At 43.6% G+C, this 18,879-nt stretch overlaps 2 protein-coding genes across 6 annotated transcripts in view; both read right to left on the bottom strand.

The window, feature by feature from the left end:
* The window catches only part of trit1 (tRNA isopentenyltransferase 1), a 37,931-nt gene extending 27,357 nt beyond the window's left edge, over positions 1-10,574 (bottom strand). The window contains exon 1 of the mRNA XM_020586311.1: positions 10,312-10,574. Coding sequence (XP_020441967.1) covers positions 10,312-10,470 — 159 coding nt within the window. The 5' untranslated portion in view covers positions 10,471-10,574. The remainder of the gene's footprint in view (positions 1-10,311) is intronic.
* Positions 10,575-12,756: 2,182 nt separating this feature from the next.
* myclb (MYCL proto-oncogene, bHLH transcription factor b) lies at positions 12,757-18,194 on the bottom strand. Of its 5 annotated transcripts, XM_020586305.1 has the most exons (4): positions 18,073-18,194; positions 17,936-17,979; positions 16,517-17,172; positions 12,757-14,962 (listed from the first exon to the last, which is right to left on the bottom strand). In XM_020586305.1, the coding sequence occupies exons 3-4, from the start codon at positions 17,130-17,132 to the stop codon at positions 14,145-14,147; spliced, it is 1,434 nt and encodes a 477-aa protein (XP_020441961.1). In that variant the 5' UTR covers positions 17,133-17,172; positions 17,936-17,979; positions 18,073-18,194; the 3' UTR covers positions 12,757-14,144. The 5 variants fall into 5 exon arrangements, with proteins under 5 accessions (XP_020441961.1, XP_020441960.1, XP_020441962.1 ...); XM_020586304.1 differs by having other exon boundaries at positions 17,936-18,194; XM_020586306.1 differs by lacking the exon at positions 17,936-17,979 and having other exon boundaries at positions 18,053-18,194.
* Between the last annotated feature and the right edge of the window lie 685 nt (positions 18,195-18,879).

Below are 18,879 nucleotides of genomic sequence, written 5' to 3'. Positions count from 1 at the left end.
AGCAAAATTGTACCCTGATCGTTTGGTATTGTTAAGTCCCTACTGGGAGGGTGTACCCCTCCTCTTGCCCAGTATCAGCTGGGATAGGCTCCAGCCCCCCCATGACCCTATTCAAGAATAAGCAGTATAGATAATGGATGGATACATCCCTACTGTTTAGCCCAACATACATACAGTGGGTAATTAGTACAACTGTGCATAAGTTATTGATACTTAATGTGTGTACTTCACCAAATGTTCTTCAGCACTACAACAAGCCAAAAGTGGAAAGCAGGGCAGGGCAGAACAAGCCAGCCTGATAAATTATTCACTGGTTCTCTGCACAACACCGCCATCAGCCAAGGGAGGGATGGATGCATGGATGGATGGATGAAAAAGAGCCAATTAAGGAAGGTAAAGGTTTGAGTAGACACACACAACAGAAGACAGAAGAGCACTGTGTACTTGTTATACAGAACAGGATGCTCCCTGACAAATTTGCACACATTATCCACCACCACACCTCCTCGCTCTTTACTGCTCTGTCTCTAACACACACAAACTGGCACACAGATTGTAAAGACGCAGACAGAATGAGATGAAGCAGAAAGATGGCACAATGATGGTGAGAGAGAAATGGATAGAGATGCTCAGAAACACTGGTTGGAAGATTAGTGCTTGTCTGTGTGTGTATATACATACATTGGCCACTATATTAGGGACACCAGTACAATTGTATGCACTTCAGTGCAACACTTCTGCCTTAACATTTGTATTTATTATTATGGTTTAGTTTTTGGTCTAATTGCCATAAATGTACAAATTCAATTATATGTTTATTATTGAGGTCATAGTTAAAGATGGTGTTGTACTATATTATATTATATTCAGAAACATCTCTATATTTTTGTCCTCCCTAGCTACATACAGTAAATGAGGGGGTCAGAATATTAGGAAATGTATGAAATGTATGAAAATTTTACCAACAACTGAAATGTTTTGAGCTTCATAAACACAAATGTTAAGGCAGAAGTCTTGCACTGAATTGCAAGTGGCTGAAAGTAGCTTTAATTCAGTTTGGACCAAAAGTATTCTAATATCTTTTATTTTACTGGTTATTATTATTTCTTGTTTTTTGCTCACTAATCTCCATTTTCACTGTATCTTCCAGACAATGGCCAGCAGCCTCTAATTCTGCTGAAACACTCTTCTTTCACTCCTGGAGAAGTGAAGTTTCCTCTACTATTCTGTCCCCCTCCCCACATTCCCTCTCATTTCCATTCTTACCTGCCACTGAGAGCTCACAGCTAATTGTTATGTAACTGCTCCTTAATGTATATTTATATGTTCTCATGAGAGAGTGTTGCAAGAACGGATTGTGATTATTTTAATTTCACCTTAATGAGGATGAGGAGACCCAAGAGTAAAAGTAGGCAGAAGAAGCCTGGCATGTATATCAGAAAAATGAAAAGCACAACTTAAGTGAAAGATATGAGAAAAACGGTACAAGAGGAAGCTGCAAATAACAGAAAAAAATGAGAAAGAAATTAAGACTTCCAGCAGAGGCAGTGAAAATGAGCTACAAATTGCAATGATGTACCAGCTCAGAGTCAAAGGAATCAAAAATGAAAATCAACAAAGCTAATCATGACATGGAAGACACTGAAATAAAACATCACAATAAAATGAGGAGACTGGATGACTAACTGTAGCATTGTTAGGCAAACATTTGAAATCATAGAATAATGTCGAATATAGACAAATGCTGGAGAAAGAATTAATTGGGGCTGATCATATTTCAGACCACCTGATGACCAAACAAGAAAATACATTTAGCAGTTTTCTACTAATGAACAGTGAGTTCATGGGAACGCAAGCTGACTCTACACTTCTAAAAGGTGAAGACATTTTAAAGCTACTTCATCTGCAAAGATATTAACAATTCATCAGTGTGATAACCAGTGTTAAGGGATGTTTCCATTATAGGAACTACTGAAATATGTCATTTATTTCCACTATGGTGCGACTGCTTTGGAGGTACAATCTGGGAGTGGAATTTTGGCACCCCTCAGGAGGTTGTACTAAAATTGAGTACCAGGAACATGAGGGGGAGGGGGTGCATGCCTGCAGAGCACTTGCTAGTGCTTGGTTAAATGTCCATGTCTTCACACCTCCAGCTTTAGCATTACAAGCACCATGTGCAAACACATGACTGACTGTGTGTAAGTATGACTTACATGACTGACTGTGTGACTGTATGTGTGAGAAGGACGCAGCCCCTCCCTCTTCTAAACAGAGACAGAGAAAACACAGTGGGAAAAACAAAGTGGGACAGTGCATATCAACCCCAGAGGCTATGCTTGGTGATGGTTATGGCAAGTACAGGGTATACCACTCATTAGGTTCCGACAGTGGAAATGCAGTATTAGAGTCCTACACTGGGTCAGAAACCCGCAGGTCCCCAAGGGGTAACCTGCAAAAATGATGTGTAACATAAAAAACATGTTTATATTACCTGACAGGTAGAAATAGACTAGATGCGGGTGGGTAGCGGGTGAAATAAACAATATAAAATTGAAAACAAAGGCTCAACTTCCTTTTAGCAGCTAATCTAGCATAATATTATCAAACTTAACTATAAAATAAATAATTTTTTGTGACTGCCTATGGCCCCTCAACTCATATCCAGCTAAGTAACAGGACATCACTCAGTCATCAGCATAGGCTATGGATCACTGGATCAACCTAAAAACTAAAAGAGCTAATGGTGAATACAAAATCATGAACAGTACATCAATAAAGGCCAAGTCCAACATAGGGAAGAACTGTGGTGTTTATCTGCAGTTTCGCTGCTTGTAGAAAGTGCCAAAAAGTATTAGCATTTAATAGCTGCAAGCTAGGCACTTAAAGTTGCATTAACTAAGACTTAGCACAAATTTGGATAAATCAAGTAAAAAAGTTGTGTAGAAGTGTTGTCTCCCTGCTGGAGTGACCCACACACCACTCTATCTTCAGGTCCTGTGTTTATTTCCACCCCTCTCTGGGCAGTGTTGTTAAAATCCGCACCGCACTTCTTCTACACCCCCGTTGATTCAAGGTTATAAGATGCGCTTTTCAAACCGGTATGGCTCATTTCAAAGACAGACCATGGAGGCTCCCTGTGCAGTTACAGCCTGCATGGATGGGCGTAGACCTGTTAGACCCAAGAGCAAAGCAAAGAGTGTGACAAAGAATGAGGCAAAACCAGGGTTAACATCAGCCAAAAGAAAAGAAAGAGGGCAAGAGAGACATCTGGGTGAGGAAAAAAGAAAGAGACAGAGAGAACAAACACTCACTGAGACATAAAATACAACTCGCACAAAAAAAAAAAAAAGCTAAATGCAATAAAGTGTTAAACCAGTGTAATTGTTTGCCAGCGTTACTCTGCCATGACAGTTACCTAAAAAATATTGCTTTCTGTTGACGTTTCTGATATATAATTATTTGTCCAACCCATCATCATTGGTAACACACCTAATTAAATTGATTGGTTATCAGTGAGAGACTATTAATCCACATGCAGTCTGTACCACTCCCTGCATGTGCTTCACAATATACGCATTTTAATGTGAATGCACAGGCAGGCCTTTACTGAATACTTGTCCTTGACAGTTTTACATAAAAATTGGTACCTTTACAGATAAAATGTACTGCCATACAATTCCTAAATGTTGAAAGCTTTGATCAAAAACAATCGCAGGGTCAGGTGTAACGGGTCAACCAGGGTGCAGCTCATCTTTATTATGACCCTTGGACATAGCCCTATAAACAAACAGTGAGATACAGTAGCTCTGTATTTTTATCCTTCTCTCTGAATCCCACACTCAGAATACCTATCTGGCTATTTTTGGTTTTTACTTCTTCTCTCCTTTTCCCTCAAGGCATGAGCCTTCAACGGATTATCCCTGCATCTTTCACTCCTCTCTCTGTCTCTCTGTGGGGAATGGCCCAGTAATGCCAGACTAATAAATCATTCATGATGTTGTCCCTCCCTCCCCCTCCTATTCCCCCATCCTGTTCTCTGGAGCGGTGGCCGCATCACCACACCCGCAGACTGCACGTCACACACACACACATTTGGACAGCTATATTGTGAGGAGACATATATTCCATAGCCCCATACCCTACCCTTAACCCTCACAACTAAATGTCAGTCCCATACCCTAAAACCTAAACCTTTAAGCCCCTTGAAGGTGTGTTAAAAAGTGAAGACCGGCTTAAATTTGCTTACTCCCATGGTAAAAATGGAAACTTGTCCTCCCAGTGTATAGCCATACAAGTATGCATACACACACACACACACCAAAAGTGAGCGTTAATCAACCGTCTTTTTTTGGCTCGCTCCTACACTGGCTTAGGTTATTTAAAAAGATACCTCATGAACCAGATGTAGGAGGCAGCAGCATTACCTCAGTTACAATACAAAACAGCTACGTCAAAGCCCAGACAGGTCAAAGCCACACCAGACAGAGAGTCAGAGGGAGGAGGAGAGCAAAAGACAGAGATATATACAGAGAGAGAGAGAAACACAGGAGAAGAAATGACTGAGAGCAAAGGATGTAACACATAGCCACGCAGTTTCTGAGTGTAGGATGTGTTGAATACGTCGATTAGCAGTACATGTTGATGTATGTGTCTAACAACCTCTGGCCAATAATAAGCACAACATTCCCAGTGGTGAAATCACTGGTCAGCTTTATGATCATCATACATCTGAGTCTACGACTTGGTGTTTCACTAAGAAAGATGCCCTTTGGTCTACTTTTATGGGTTGGCATGACAGTTTCCCAGCTGTTCAGGTTCATTTCTCCCATTCAACACAAAATGAATAGGTCTGACAAACTGTCTTCCTTTCACTACTCGTGCTGTTCTCAAGAGAATACGGCAGCTCCTTCTTTCACACATGCATAATGCAAAGGTCACCGGCCACCAATACGTCCAACAATCCCACAGACTGAAGCATGCATGTTCATGACCTGTTAAATTGCTCCCTAGGACTTCTGGCGGCCTTTCAGTACGATACCCCGCAGCCACGCCCACACACTAACTCAAGCACACACCCTTTTTAAATTTTTTTTTTTAAACACCCCGTGGGGAAGCAATCCAATTTGTGTTAATGAGTTATTAGTTAACACTGTGAACATGTGATTGTGAGTAAGCGTGAGAAATCTGCTCATGCACAAAAAGCATGACGTACACAAATACTGTCGGGATAGTGGACGGTGTTGTGTAATCTCTCACAAAGTATTAACAGAACTGCACTGGTGGTTTCTTATTTAGCTGGTGTAGTCATAATTTCAGTGAAACTGGTTTACTAATGATCAGTTTACATTCATTTCTTATCTTCAACGCAGCAAATGTTTCCCATTCATTTCACCGTTTAATAAAAGTTTAAGATAGGAAATTCATCACAGCAAGCATCACTATAAATATCATCCGTCCTTTTTGTTAAAGTTCAGTAACAGTTACAAAGCAGCTCCAAGCACAAACTGATTTTATGCCTCCACGCAGTCAATAGTTGAGGCTGGAGGCATTACGTTTATGGGTTGTCCGTCTATGTGTACTGTACGTCCCTTCGTCCAGCCCATTCTCGTGAATGCGAAATCACAGGAATGCACTGAGGGAATTTCTTCAAAGTCCACTCTGACTCAAGGATGAACTCATTAGATTTTGGTAGTCGCATGTCAAAGGTCAAGGTCACAGTAACCTCACATCTGTCCCATCCCCAGGAATTTAACTGGTTGGCAGAGGCATACAACCACGAAGTGGCAATTCTAGTTTGAAACTCTTCACTGTTGGTGCGTTCAAGTGTTCCTGGGAAACTAAAATATCTAGAGTCCTAGTCTGAACAAAAATTCACAATAAACTTCAGCAATTACAGATAATACCCATATTTAAATGCATTGTGCTGTACCATAAAGAACCAAATGTTTATCATAAAAGTGAGTAAAATTTTACTTTTACTTTTCTACTAGTTGCAAAAGGCTTTACAGGAGGGAGAAAGAAAAAGAAACAAGAGACAAGACGATGAGCAAAAATATGGACGCTGCACACTGACAGTGGTGGAGTGCAGTCGCTGAAAATTAACTTGCAGTGAAGAGTGAGTCGGTGAACTCAATAGCAAAACATAAACAAGGGAGCAGCTTTAAATGTATTGGTCGGATGTGTCAGTCTGAGCACCCCTCATTAATCACCTCCGATGCACACTCACTCTGACTGTTACTGTACATGTCAAGTTTATTTTGTTTCTTATTACCAACGAAGCTTTGTAAAGTGCTGTCAGTATGCAGTGCCTTGATAAATCATCCTGCCAGGGTGACACTTGATTAACAAATATCCAGCCATTACAGTTAATCAAAAGCTTGATTCGACCAATCCCTCCGTGCATCCATCCACTTTCTTAAGCTTATCCAAGATCAGGTCACAGTGGCAGCAGGTTCAGCAAGGTAGTCCAGATGTCCCTCTCCCCAGCAACATGTTCCAGCTCCTCTGGCAAGATTCGGAGGCGTTACCAGGCTGAGGTCTCCTGCCAGTTGGACGTGCCCAGAACACTGCCAAAGAGAGGTGCCCTGGAGGCATCCTGATAAGGTGCCCAAACCACCTCAACTGATGTGAAGGTGCAGCAGTTCGAGTCCCTTCCGAAAGTCTGAACTCCGCACCCTATCTCTAAGGCTAAGTCCAGGCACCCTGTAAAGGAAACTCATCTCAGCATTTTGTATTCGTAATCATATTGTTTTGGTTATTACCTACAGGTCGTGACCATAGGTGAGGGTTGGCGCATAGACTGACTGGTAAATTGAGAGCTTTGCCTTTCAGCTCAGCTCCTTCTTCACCACAACGGTGAATTAAATCCTAAATCTTGTGTATGTCAAGTAATCAGTGCAAGGGTAACTCATGATCTTGATGTAGTACTATTATACTGTATATGCACTACCAGTCAAATGTTTGGGCACAGTTTCCCATTCTGTTCAGTGGAAAAGTGTGTCCAAACCTTTGACTGGTAGATACTTTAATACATTTCTCAAACTGCTTTGGCTGTTAAAGTTTCGTCTTCGTCTTCATATCAAGAGACTGGTCCACATAAAAACTTTTTATTTTAAAAATAAATATTCTAAATTTGCAGCACAAGTAAAGGAGCCTCAGGAAGATAAATGTAAAGGGCACTGGGTCCAGTTAAATGTAGTAAAGCATATGCTGTACTAAACTATTAACCCACATGTGGATTCCTCCAGTAGGAAACATGGTGCACAGAAGCCTGTGTTTATCTGTGTGACATAATAAGATGCAAATAGCTGGCTAATTTTAGACTTGTCAGACTTGCAGCTACCCAGTAAGTTAATTTTACTATATAGAGATGAGGTGAGAGGAACGGTGAGGGCTGTAAAACCAAAAATGGCAGTCATGCACTCAGACATCTTCACATAATTCCAACCTTTAGGGAGTGAAATTTTTGCTGATAGCCTCAGGAGTGCCCCCACTGGTCCCCTGGATCCCACTTTGGGAACCATGGCTTTACACTCTCTGTCAATGAAAGTGAAGCCATAGATAGCATGTTCATTTAGTAGGTGAAGAATCTTTCCCTGCATGTCCAATGAACTGTGTGTTGAGGGCATGGGCCAAGGGCAGGAGGGGGTGACATTACCACAATAGGAGTGTTGGGGAGTGTGGGAACCAATTCTCCCAGGGACAATAGACACTTCCCAGTGGCTACAGCGTGCCCATTCACTATCAGCTGCTGGGCCAGCGGAGCACAGCACTGAATACGCACCAGCTCAGCACAATGCTGCTTTCTCCCAAACAAGACCAGACTGTTTCCTATCCCAAAGACAACACAGGCCAGCTCTAGCCTATACACAGCCTCATTCTCATATAACCAGTCTCTTTCTCACTCACTCCATGTCTCAATCGCTTTCTCCAGCTGTCACACACCAACAGGAGGGTAGCAACAAGGATGGGGATTGTGGAGATAGGCTGGGGCTGCTGTGAAGTATCTAGGCCACCGTTTCTCTCCATGAGAACTGCTGGTCGTTCAGATATTCTGGGCTGAAATGTTATTAGCGTAACCCAGTTTACCCTGTACCAGGCGGCTGCTGGAAGAATCACTCCCCACAGGGACGCATGCTCAAGGGCAATGCACACAACAAGGCGGGAAGGAGCAGGAAGAAAGGTGATGCTGAAGCAGGGGAAAGGTGATTAAAGATGTGATTTGTTATTGGATTCTGCAGTCAGAGGAATCACTGGGGGGCACCAACAGAGGTGGATACACTGGAGTCAGTTTGTGTAATTCTGTTTGTGTCCACACTGTGCTCTAGTGTGACCAGACTCAAACCGATACATTGTATTTCATGTGTGCTCCCTCTGGTTGCTGCGGCAACGGGATACTGAGAACCAATGGGGAGGGTGGGGCTGAGAGAGAAGAGAGCGAAGGGACGCAAGCGTGAGAGGTTTTAAATAGTGGAAAGTTGACACACACACACACACACACACACATTTGTACAGCTAAAACGTGTGCTGCAATGCGCTTTTCTATGCATTGCAGCACACTTAAAGTGCTTTCACACTATTTGCATTCACCCATTCGCACTCCCAAGCACTCACACATTCACGCACTGGTGATATCACCAGGAGCAACTGAGGGTTCAGTTTTGCTCAAGGACACTTCAATGTGTGGACCAGACAAGCTGGGAATCGAACCGCTAATCTTCCTGTTAAGAGACGACCCGCTCTACCTCCTGTGCCACAGCCGCCCCAGCTACATTTGTGCGGACACTTTAAGATAATGCACTCCCTAGCCCCTTACAATAACCTAAAACCATCACACCTAGATGCCTAAACTAACCTAAACGCACAACTAACCTGAACCCTAAAACCAAACAAGTCTTAACCCTCAACACAGCTTTTAAAGGGGTGTGAGAAAGTGAGGACCAGCCACTTCCATGGTAAAAACAAACAGCAATAGAAATGTGCATCTGTCATCCTCATTGAATACAGCAGACTCACGACACTGAGTTGGATATGAATGAATGTATTTATTGTGCGAGTAATTAATATGTTTTCATAACATCATTTCAGTGTTCCCTTGAAAGCGTGTTCTCACCAATGACTCATCTGCTTTCACTCTTACTTTGCTTTTTTAGCTCAGCGCTACGCTGCTGTACACAAACAACATTTCAACATCTCATTTGCATCTTTAAAAAGTCATTAAACCAGTGTATTCTAGAATTATTGTCATGTTTATCCACCAGGCTATTTATCTTGAAATTTCCCATATGAATATGTCTCTCTAAGCTTATTTGCAGAAACTAAACAGCTCAGCTACCTCCCGATACAATTCTTCAGTAAAGTGGAGGTTGTGAATGTAATGGGAGGAGGGCCAGGTGAAAACGAAAGTTGGTCTGAAACATCTTGAAAAGAACATGTAGAGATGGGTAAAAACATGATCGGCTCGTTTGATCACGCTGCATACACTTTAGAGACGGTCCCCAACTTCAAATCGTCATTGTCCCCGTGTACCGTCATTTTCAGAGCAGTGCACTTCAACACTGGACCGTGAGGTAAAAGGATCACATGTGCAGCATCAATAACGCTTTATTCTGTAATACACAGCAAATCTGGCGGTGATTGATGATCTCACTCAAAAGTTGTTGATAATGAACCTAGCAAAAAAGTCAGACTATCCAATGTCAGTGTCTACACCTTCTTAAAACAGCTGAGCTTTGGTGCCTGGTCCAAGTCCATTAGATCTTAATGTAGCGACAGCAGAGAGGTCATCAGATAAAAATCAACATTTACTGTCATTTCCACATTCGGGCTTCCGGTTTTGCTAATGCCTGCTGTCTGGAGCAGTAACACTTGGTATCTACCTTGTAAATCATAGCGTTTGACACACAGGAGGGCCAACCCCAGTGGACCAGAGTCAGCAGTCCACCTCCACCTGAAGGACAAAGGGCATTCTTTTGAGGACAGTGAAGTCCAGATCCTCTCCAGAGAACATCGCTGGTTTGAGAGAGGAGTTAAGGAAGCTATTTTTGTAAAAATAGAACATCCCTCACTAAACAGGGGTGGTGGACTAAGACACCAACCAACTTGCTGGTCAGGAGACGACTGCCCTACGTCATGAGCCACAGCCACCCTGTGTGTTTACTCAAGTTAAGCTCTGTATTAATCTCGCTGAAAAGCACATAGCTTCTTCTCCTTAACGCGATGTACTTCAATCATCTGAGTGTCGTCTACAGCATTATGGCTGCCATGTCAGTGTCCCTGCGATGTTCCTTCTGTGAACACTTTTCCTACCTGCATGGCGTCGGCGCTGATTATTTCTCCCTGAAGCCGTTTTCCGATCTCGATAGCCAGCTTGGACTTTCCGGTGCCGGTAGCCCCCAAAATAACCACCAACGACGGAGCCATCGCTCTCCGAAAAGTACACTGCACGCCGCGACTGGCTGCCGCCATGATGCCGCTTGCTCTGCTCCCAGCTGACGTCCGTGCGCATGCGCAATGGGCGAAGAGAGGTGAGGTGGGTTGTTTCCAGGCAACAGCCAGCCGTTACTGTGGCAACATTGACTGATGTAGTTTTGTAATTTAGGTGGTTACATAGATATTATTTTAGGGCGGCGTAGCGGCGCGGTGGTTAACGCTGTCGTGCTAGAAGGTTCCGGGTTCGGGCCTTTCTGTGTGGCGTTTACATGTTCTCCCTGTGCCTGCGTGGGTTCAATCTGGGTAGTTGATTGGAGATTCTAAATCGCCCCTAGGAGTGAGTGTGTATCTAGCCACAGGGATTTCACGTCAGTGACTTCTGTCCCCAGCCCGGTTAAACAGAGAGGGTTGTGTCAGGAAGGACATGCGGCGTAAAAACGGGCCAAATTTACTCCTGCGAGTCGGACTGTGGCGAATCCTAACGGGAACAGCCGAACGTAGTTTAGTAAATAGATATTATTTTAACATTTTAGCCGTAACGGTGTAAATTGCACTCCACAACTGGTAATTGCAGCTTTTCCTATTATTAAATTAGATTCAAACCAGTTCAATTAAAAAAATCCAACAGGTGTCTGAACAGACTTAGCTATCTTTCCTCCTAAACAGCTGACTCGGGATCTACCCCATGTAATTCCATCTGTACTGTTTACATACTCATTTTGCACATGCACACTCACTGCTGAATAGTTGCACTTCACGGCTCCCACGTAGCATTTATTCTCTCTGCGTTATATTGTGTTCTTGTATTTTTATTGTGCTTCTTTCACTTGTTGCTTTAAAGTGCCTTAGATTTGCTACTGCCTATTTAGATTTATTACTCATCTACTTTATATTTCACTTGTATTGTGTGGCATTCATGTGGACGACAAAGTAAGAATTTCATTGTACAGGGAAACACATTTCCTAACTGTGCATATGACAAACACTTTGAACTTTGTTGTTGCATTTGTAAACAGATCAGTTTGTTGGTAAGTTTAACAATTACTGCTTTGCAGAGAGATTTTCAGCATAGTTGGTGTGGTTGCTGTAGCGACTGTCCACTGCAGTGAAAAAAAAGATGCCTGTTGCTACGGCAAGGATGCCAGGATGGGTTACCCCGGAGATGGCTCAGAACATTTGCTGGATGGGGAGAGGGAGATGTGTTCGCTCATACAGGTGTTTTTTTTTTTAAGAAAACCAAGGAAAATACAATAACTCTCTAATCCTGCTCAAAATGAAACACTGGATTCAAGTGTAGCTAAATCCAGCTAAAGAATGAGTAACAGATATAGAGTACAGCTAGATGACAACTTTTGCTGTGTGTGTGTGTGAGAGAGAGAGAGAGAGACAGAAAGACAAGACAAAAGGGTAATTTATGATGTCAAACCAAGAAATTTATTTTTCTGACTTGCTTTTTATACACAGAGGCTTCTGAGGTACAGAAAAAAAAAGTGCTGAGACAAGGATCCAAAATCGCAGTAGCTAAACTTCCAAAAGTAAGCAACATCCATTGCTGCCATTGTGCCAACAGCAGAGAAGTAACTGGGGCCAACCACTGCTGTGGGTGCACCCTTAAAAATAAAAAAATAAAAAATTCAGGGCTACCAGTGGTTTGTGCTGAGTTAATTAGCAGAAGTCACCTTATAATGATTTCAGGGTTCACATTACCCTGATCTAACCCTACTCTCATGTCTGAGGGTGGCTTGTGAGGTTGCGTTACGTGCACACACACACAAACACACACACATTGGGAGGCACATTACTCAAGCTACAGACTATAGAGTTTCCTGAGTGATGATAAAAGCAGTGTGATTGAATCATTTACAGTACTACATCCAGGACTGTTCTGTTGCATGGCTTATTGGACAACAGGGAGCACCAGGCTTGCAAAAACACAGAATGAAAGCAGTAACATTAAGGTCACTAAAGACTACACACAGCCAGGAGTTTAAAAAATCAGTTGATCCTCTTAAACCCTGCGCTACCCGTGCCAGATTTAAAACTGCGCAACAGCTACAATGACTGGATTTAAGACAGGAGCATTTAGGTGCTCTCCACTTCAGAAAGAGAAAGCAGAGCTTAGATGCCAGTTTTCAGCATATAACCACCAGTAAAGCCCTGCCAGCTACAATAACAAAAACAATTAGCTCACACTGAAACTCAGTAGGAAAATATAGTATAAAACTTTTGTCAACTCTGACTTGTACAAATAAAGGAACTCCAGAGACAGAAGAGGTAATGAAAACATGCATTGCAAAGTAAATGGTGCGACAAAGTGGCTAGTGTGATCAATGTTCAGTGTTTTATTTTGACTTTTTCATCATTTTATTAACAAAAATAGAAGCTTTGAGTTATCTTTGAAAAGCCAGCAAGCTTGGCCCCAGTTTTTAGCACATGACTAGGATGAGTAGACAGCTCTGGTTTTGGTTTCAAAGGGACTGTACAGTAAGAGCACTATATACATAACTTTCAACCAAATGCTCTACATACATTGAAAAGGCTTCTATAGGCATTACATCAAATGCAAAAAGCTACAAATATATTCAGACAGCAAGAGGAAAGCAATATACAACTGAAACTCAATGGGCCATCTCCAAGCAAACATTGCATACATACAGATTCAACTGAAGGTTTCTCTAAGAGTTTCTTTTAGTTAATTACTTGAAGTCATCATTCACCTTTTGGCTGGTCTCCATGGCACACCTATAATAAAGGAGTTAGGTCTTGCCAACCATTTTATTTTCATAGGGTTTGTTTGTTTTTTTGCACACTGCTGCTTGACAAAGTGAAATCACAAACAGCACCATTTTCTCATTTTGTCCAAATAATGCTACAAAACAGGCTGTTACTGTGGGCATGGTGCTGCTGTCGAAACATCTAACGCAAAACAAGTTATGACTGGAAACCTGCAGGCACAGAAGTTAGGACATAACCTGAGCTATTTCAGAGGAGCAGAATATCAGGACCTTTCCAGTTGTAACATTACTGTTGCAAGGGTAGGTGCACTCCCAATAAAGCACCTTGAATCTCCACTGTCAGCATGCATAAACCCTAAATTTACAGTTGCTGACAAGGACAAAAAAAACAAACAAGAAGAAATGAAGGGGTTTTGAGAGAGAAAGAAAAATGGGGGGGGGCTACAGAGCCAAAAACAGGCTTAAATTGATGACAAAGTTTACAAGTTGTATGCCATGCGCTAATGAGCAAGTGACCAGATGAGTTGAAAGTTAAAGGGGGAATCTATGAAGACATTTCCAGGGGCCCTTCAGAGTGATCAAATGAGGAGACACCACTGCTATACAATCACACCAAGCAGATGTCTGACCAGACCATGCAGCAGCTACATACCACAGTCATAGCAGTTTATCAACTGGAAGCTACTGCATTGACAGCTGCTCTTCCAGTAGTAGGCAACAAATTTGAACATATTTAGCAAGGGGAAAATAAACAGTGTGACAAACCTATACTTATTAACCACATTAATCTGCCTGTAAGATGCCCTGCAGGCTGAGTCCCTAGCTTGCTGTCCTGACTGGCTTGTGGCCTTGTCAATTACTCAGACACCAATGTGCAAACCACAAAAATCTGAAAAAAAGAAAAAAAAAAATACCGCACTACACCAATGTGACTAACTCAAAGTGAATATTAGTGTCGCCTTCACGTAGTCCCATTCAGCTGTGTGAGTGTCCATGTGTGGCGACAGCTAACCCAGATGCTCTGGATCGTTTGAGCTGTGCCAACCTCTGCAGCAACTGCAGCTGCCTGGCTTTCAGCTGCTTCCTCTCCTGAGCCTTCTGTCTCTCGTTGGCATGAAGCTGCTGCAGGTACTCCGTGGCTCGTGTCAGAATTGCCACCTTGGGCGTTTTGGGGCAGTCTGCTAAGCCCGGGATCTCGTCCCGCAGTGACAGGAAACGGTAGCGCAGGTCATTACGGCGCTTGCGCTCCAGGAAGTTGTGCGCCTTGCGCTTGTCAGTGTCCTCACAGTCTGAGGACTGGGGGCTGGAGAGGTGGGAGTGGGCCTTTAGAGGGGAGCTGTGGGGATGGGAGGAAGAGGAGTAAGGAGGAGAAGAAGGCAATGCGGAGGAAGTAGGAGAGGTGGCGCTGAGGTTGGGCAACTCTGACCTGACTCCAGCCACAGTCACATGAGACTTTCTGCTTTCCAGGTTCAGAGGGGCGTGGCCAGGTCGGGGCTGCTGGCAATGTGGGTTCTGGGGAGGCTGGGTTGGCTGGACGGAGGCCTCCTGCCGAACCCTCTTCCGAGGTGGTTCAGCTGGTGGGGGGAGAATGTCTGGAGAAGGGGCAGCGTAGTTGTGCTGCTGTTGGTGGATGGAGATGTGGAAACGCTTCGTGCCAGGATCAAGGGGGTCAGCTCGCACCGTTATGGTCACAGGTTTACGAGTGCTGACCAGTCGACGAGGTTTACATTGCTGCTTGTGCTCCACTGTCACCACATCAATCTCTTCTTCATCCTCATCCTTATCGTCATCATCTGAAATGGCAAAATATATTTATTAAATAAAATGTTTAATTGTAGAAAACATTAACAAGTGAGAGCTGAGGTAACAAAGATGGGACACGCAGGGTGAGTGCTCCACCTCACTAGACACTCGCCTTGGCCTGCTGCTACAACAACCTCATGAGACCAACATGATCTTTTTGTCCTACACAGACACACTCCCACCAATGCTGTACATCATCACTGCATTAGGTCAGCTCCCCTCCCCCAGTGGAAACTCCCTGTTAGGCTGTGTCTAACAAACACTCAGGTGAAAATCATCAACTCTTCCATCTATTAAAATGAGCAGACCAACATTCCAACATGGCACACATTTACAAACAGTTGTGGCTCTATTTATTAGAATGGAAACAGCATATTAAACACAAGGAAAGGTCTTGTCTGCTTGATTCCGAAATGATCAGACTCTTGTAAACTGAAATGCTTCCGAGGTAACTGCACTACACTTATTTCTTGGCTAAAAGGCAGAGAAGCATTTAAGTTTAAGATCAATTAAAGTAACTGCACCTCTGCTAATCTAACTGCTAGGAACACAGTAAAAAGGAGGGGGGAGTGCTTGCCTATTACTTCCAACAACATTTATATGACAAAGGATGGCACCTCATATTACAAGGCATACAGCACATATTCCCTTCAGCATACATTTATTTCTTATGTCTGCTCAATCTCCTCTTATTTGATCACACATTATGCCCTGAAATGGTCCAAAACGCTGCCTCCAAACTAATGTCAAAGACCTCTGCAGGCCTAGCTGACCTCTTAAAGGGCTAATCCCGTTCTATTCACAGCCCAGGCTGGCTGACACCGAATCCACCCAGTGACACAATTGGCGCTGCAGCCTGTTGAGTGGAGGAATGCAGCAACAAGTTCCCTCTGTGACGTTCCACGCTCCATTATGCATGGTCCCAGTTCAACATCACATGACAGCCTACACGTATCAAACTCTTGCTAACTGTAGCAGATCTCAAGTCAGAGTAAATTTAGGCTCTATTGATTGTCCCCTCCCTTTTCCTCAAGGTTACATCAAGTTTCAATACCAAGCACTCTTTGTTTAATTCAAGTTAAATCTGAGCCACAGAGCAGAGGAGAGGATATGGTTTAAGTGAGACTGGAAAAACAGGGAGAGGGAGCAGCTGGTCTGCTGGAGCCCTGCCAAGCAGCAGATGTTTCAATGGGCGTGTCACACTCTGGGCTTGAAGCACGTCTTGTATGCACCAAGGTAACGCAATGCAGTCATCATGTGCCATACTAACCCTTCCCTCCAGATAAAGGCTAACCAAAGTAATATAATTAAATGAGAAAAAAGTGGCATTTAAAGTCAAAGAAACCCAAAATCATCCCTAAAACTACAGGGCTATTACTGAAATATCACGAGAAAACTATGGTCACTAAAATACTGAGCATAACAAATACATATAGGCTAAGACAGGAAACAGCAGAACAACAATTATAAAGCTCATTTCAGCACAAGGCAAAAAAAAAAAGCAAGCTAGAAAAGTCCTGATGCATAGTTCATCCGTTACTCACCTGACGAGTCGGTGTGAGACTCTGAACCAGAGGACACTTGTTTCTTGCACCCACCGATTAACGGGAAAGTGAGCACCGCAGCAGGGTCTACACAGTCCGCAGACAAGCCGCCGGGGGCTGGCGCGTCAGCTGGGGCACACTGCGCCCTCCCCAGGGATGCAAGTGCAGAACTGGCAGCGACTTTGGCGGGATAGGAGGCGAAGCGCTCCCCGACAACTCTCTCCAGCTGCTGCCCAGCCGACAAGCCACTCCACATGCAGTCCTGGATGATGATGGAGCTCAGGTTCCCGATGGAGTCACTAGTAGTGGTCAGCTTGCAAGGCAGGTCCTGCTGCTGTTCATCCTCCTGCCCTAAAAACTGGGAGACCCACTCTAGCTTGTCCCCCAGAGACGGGTACAGCAGACCGACCCTGCCAGACCCTTCCACCGCCCGGATAGGGGACATGGGTGGGGTCAGCACCAGCTCGAATTTCTTCCATATGTCCTCGCTGGGCGCTGTGGACTTGAAGAAATCCTCATCCGGGTCGCGGTCGTCGTAGAAATAATGTTGGTAGTGGTCGAGGTGGTCCATGTCCCAGTTTTCATAACGAGGCGCGGTGGAGCTAAGGCTTGGCATGGGGGCTGCAGGCAGGCAGATCACTCCCTGTTCCCCAAGTCTGTAGAGACATACACAGCCAAGAGTTGTAGGCTAGAAGTGAGTTTTATGGCTCATCAAAATAAGCAGCTATGTTAACATCCTGGACAATTAGCTAAATTGTTTGACAAAGTAAAACAATAAACGCAAAGCCCTATACTTCACCAACTACAGGTATAACAGAAACTACGTGGCCTGTCAATTAAATTAAATTAAATTAAATTAAAGACTTCATTTGAGCCTAAAGGGTCACTGAGCAGCCTGACACACAGCTTGGGGGAAACTATCACTGCTGATTTTTTTTTTTAGCCATGGATACAAAGTGTCCGATGCGTAAATCCCGCAAAGTTAAACTCTCGCTTTGCTACAGAGAAGTTCAAGTTTCGCAAGTGTTTCATTACATAACAGTTTTAGTAGTAGTTTACACTGTGACGGGGGGAGAGAGAGAGAGAGAGGCTCGAATGACTGCTCAGCAGAAACAGAGTGGAGTTAAATTAGACTGAAACAGATTAATGGGAAGACTACCCCTTCTTCCTACCAACAAATCTGTTCAGACGGAGATATGTAAAGCAGCTCCTTTTGGCTCCTCCTCGGTTCAACTCCTTATCAAGCTCAAAGAATTCAGCTGCGACTACTGAGCGCAGATCAGTTCATTAAGATGCAGACGCGCTGGAAAACTGCAAACCCCAAAACATGAAGCGGTTATTACCTGAAACCTCTTTTACATGTGGCTGCGAATTGATATTATCATATAAGAAGCCGATGTGGAATCAGAAGAGTTTTACCTCCTGTTGACAGTGGAAAACCTTCCTGCGTCTTCATAGATCCCCTGTGCGCATTATAAGTGTTCAAAAAAGAGCAAACACAATATTTCCCAAAGACAAGTCTTGTTCAAATGTGACCTTTTTTTTAATCTGCTGACCCGTTTGGAGTCTTTTCAGGTTGTATAGGGTCGTTGTGACATATAAGTCCGTTCTGGTCGCAGTCCCACCTCTCGAAGGGCGGAGAAGCTGTAGCTGCGGTCTGTTTGCTAACTACTGCACTATATTATCTAGAGGAAGGACAGTTGGCTGTTATGCATAAGAGGCGGGCCGTAGTAGGAGAGCCACGCCCCTTTAAAGGTGCAGCACAACACACCACTCAGCAAAGGCTGCAGACGGTTCGAAGACTGGTTTCATTAAATGACCCAGTTCTGATTTTGTAATAATTAAACATGCGTAATCACAACTTGTGCATGTATGAATGTAAACACAGTTGAGCAAATGCATGAGCAGGACGTCTTCCACAACAGGGACAACAATTATTGATGTGTGTGTGATGGTCACACATGCGCACATATGTACATGCAGCCATATGTGGACATATGGCTGCAGTGTCTGGTGTCTTCAGTGCAGCTTATGATCTCTAATCAATATCAAGTTTATGACTTGGAGCACTCCCTCTGTGAAAGTGAGTGTGGAAGCAAGGCTCTGTCTACCCTATACACACACATACACAAAGACTGACAACTGCTGACATTTGTTTTTTTTCCTGCCATATGAAACCATTTCACTACTGCCAGTTTCTATTCAAGAGCCAGACAAACTTTGCCACACTCAGTCTTGAGGATGATGATTGGGAAACATCCGTCCTATAGCTGCTCCTCTGAAGTTCCCCCCTCCAGCAAGCTGGAGGGGGGAGGCAGCATGAAATCCTTGTCTGTCCATTTTATCATCTCATCAAACTCAGA

This window comes from Monopterus albus, unplaced genomic scaffold (genome assembly GCF_001952655.1).
Source record: "Monopterus albus unplaced genomic scaffold, M_albus_1.0 scaffold402.1, whole genome shotgun sequence".
Taxonomy (NCBI): Eukaryota; Metazoa; Chordata; class Actinopteri; order Synbranchiformes; family Synbranchidae; genus Monopterus; species Monopterus albus.
This window is presented reverse-complemented; position numbering and strand designations above follow the sequence as displayed.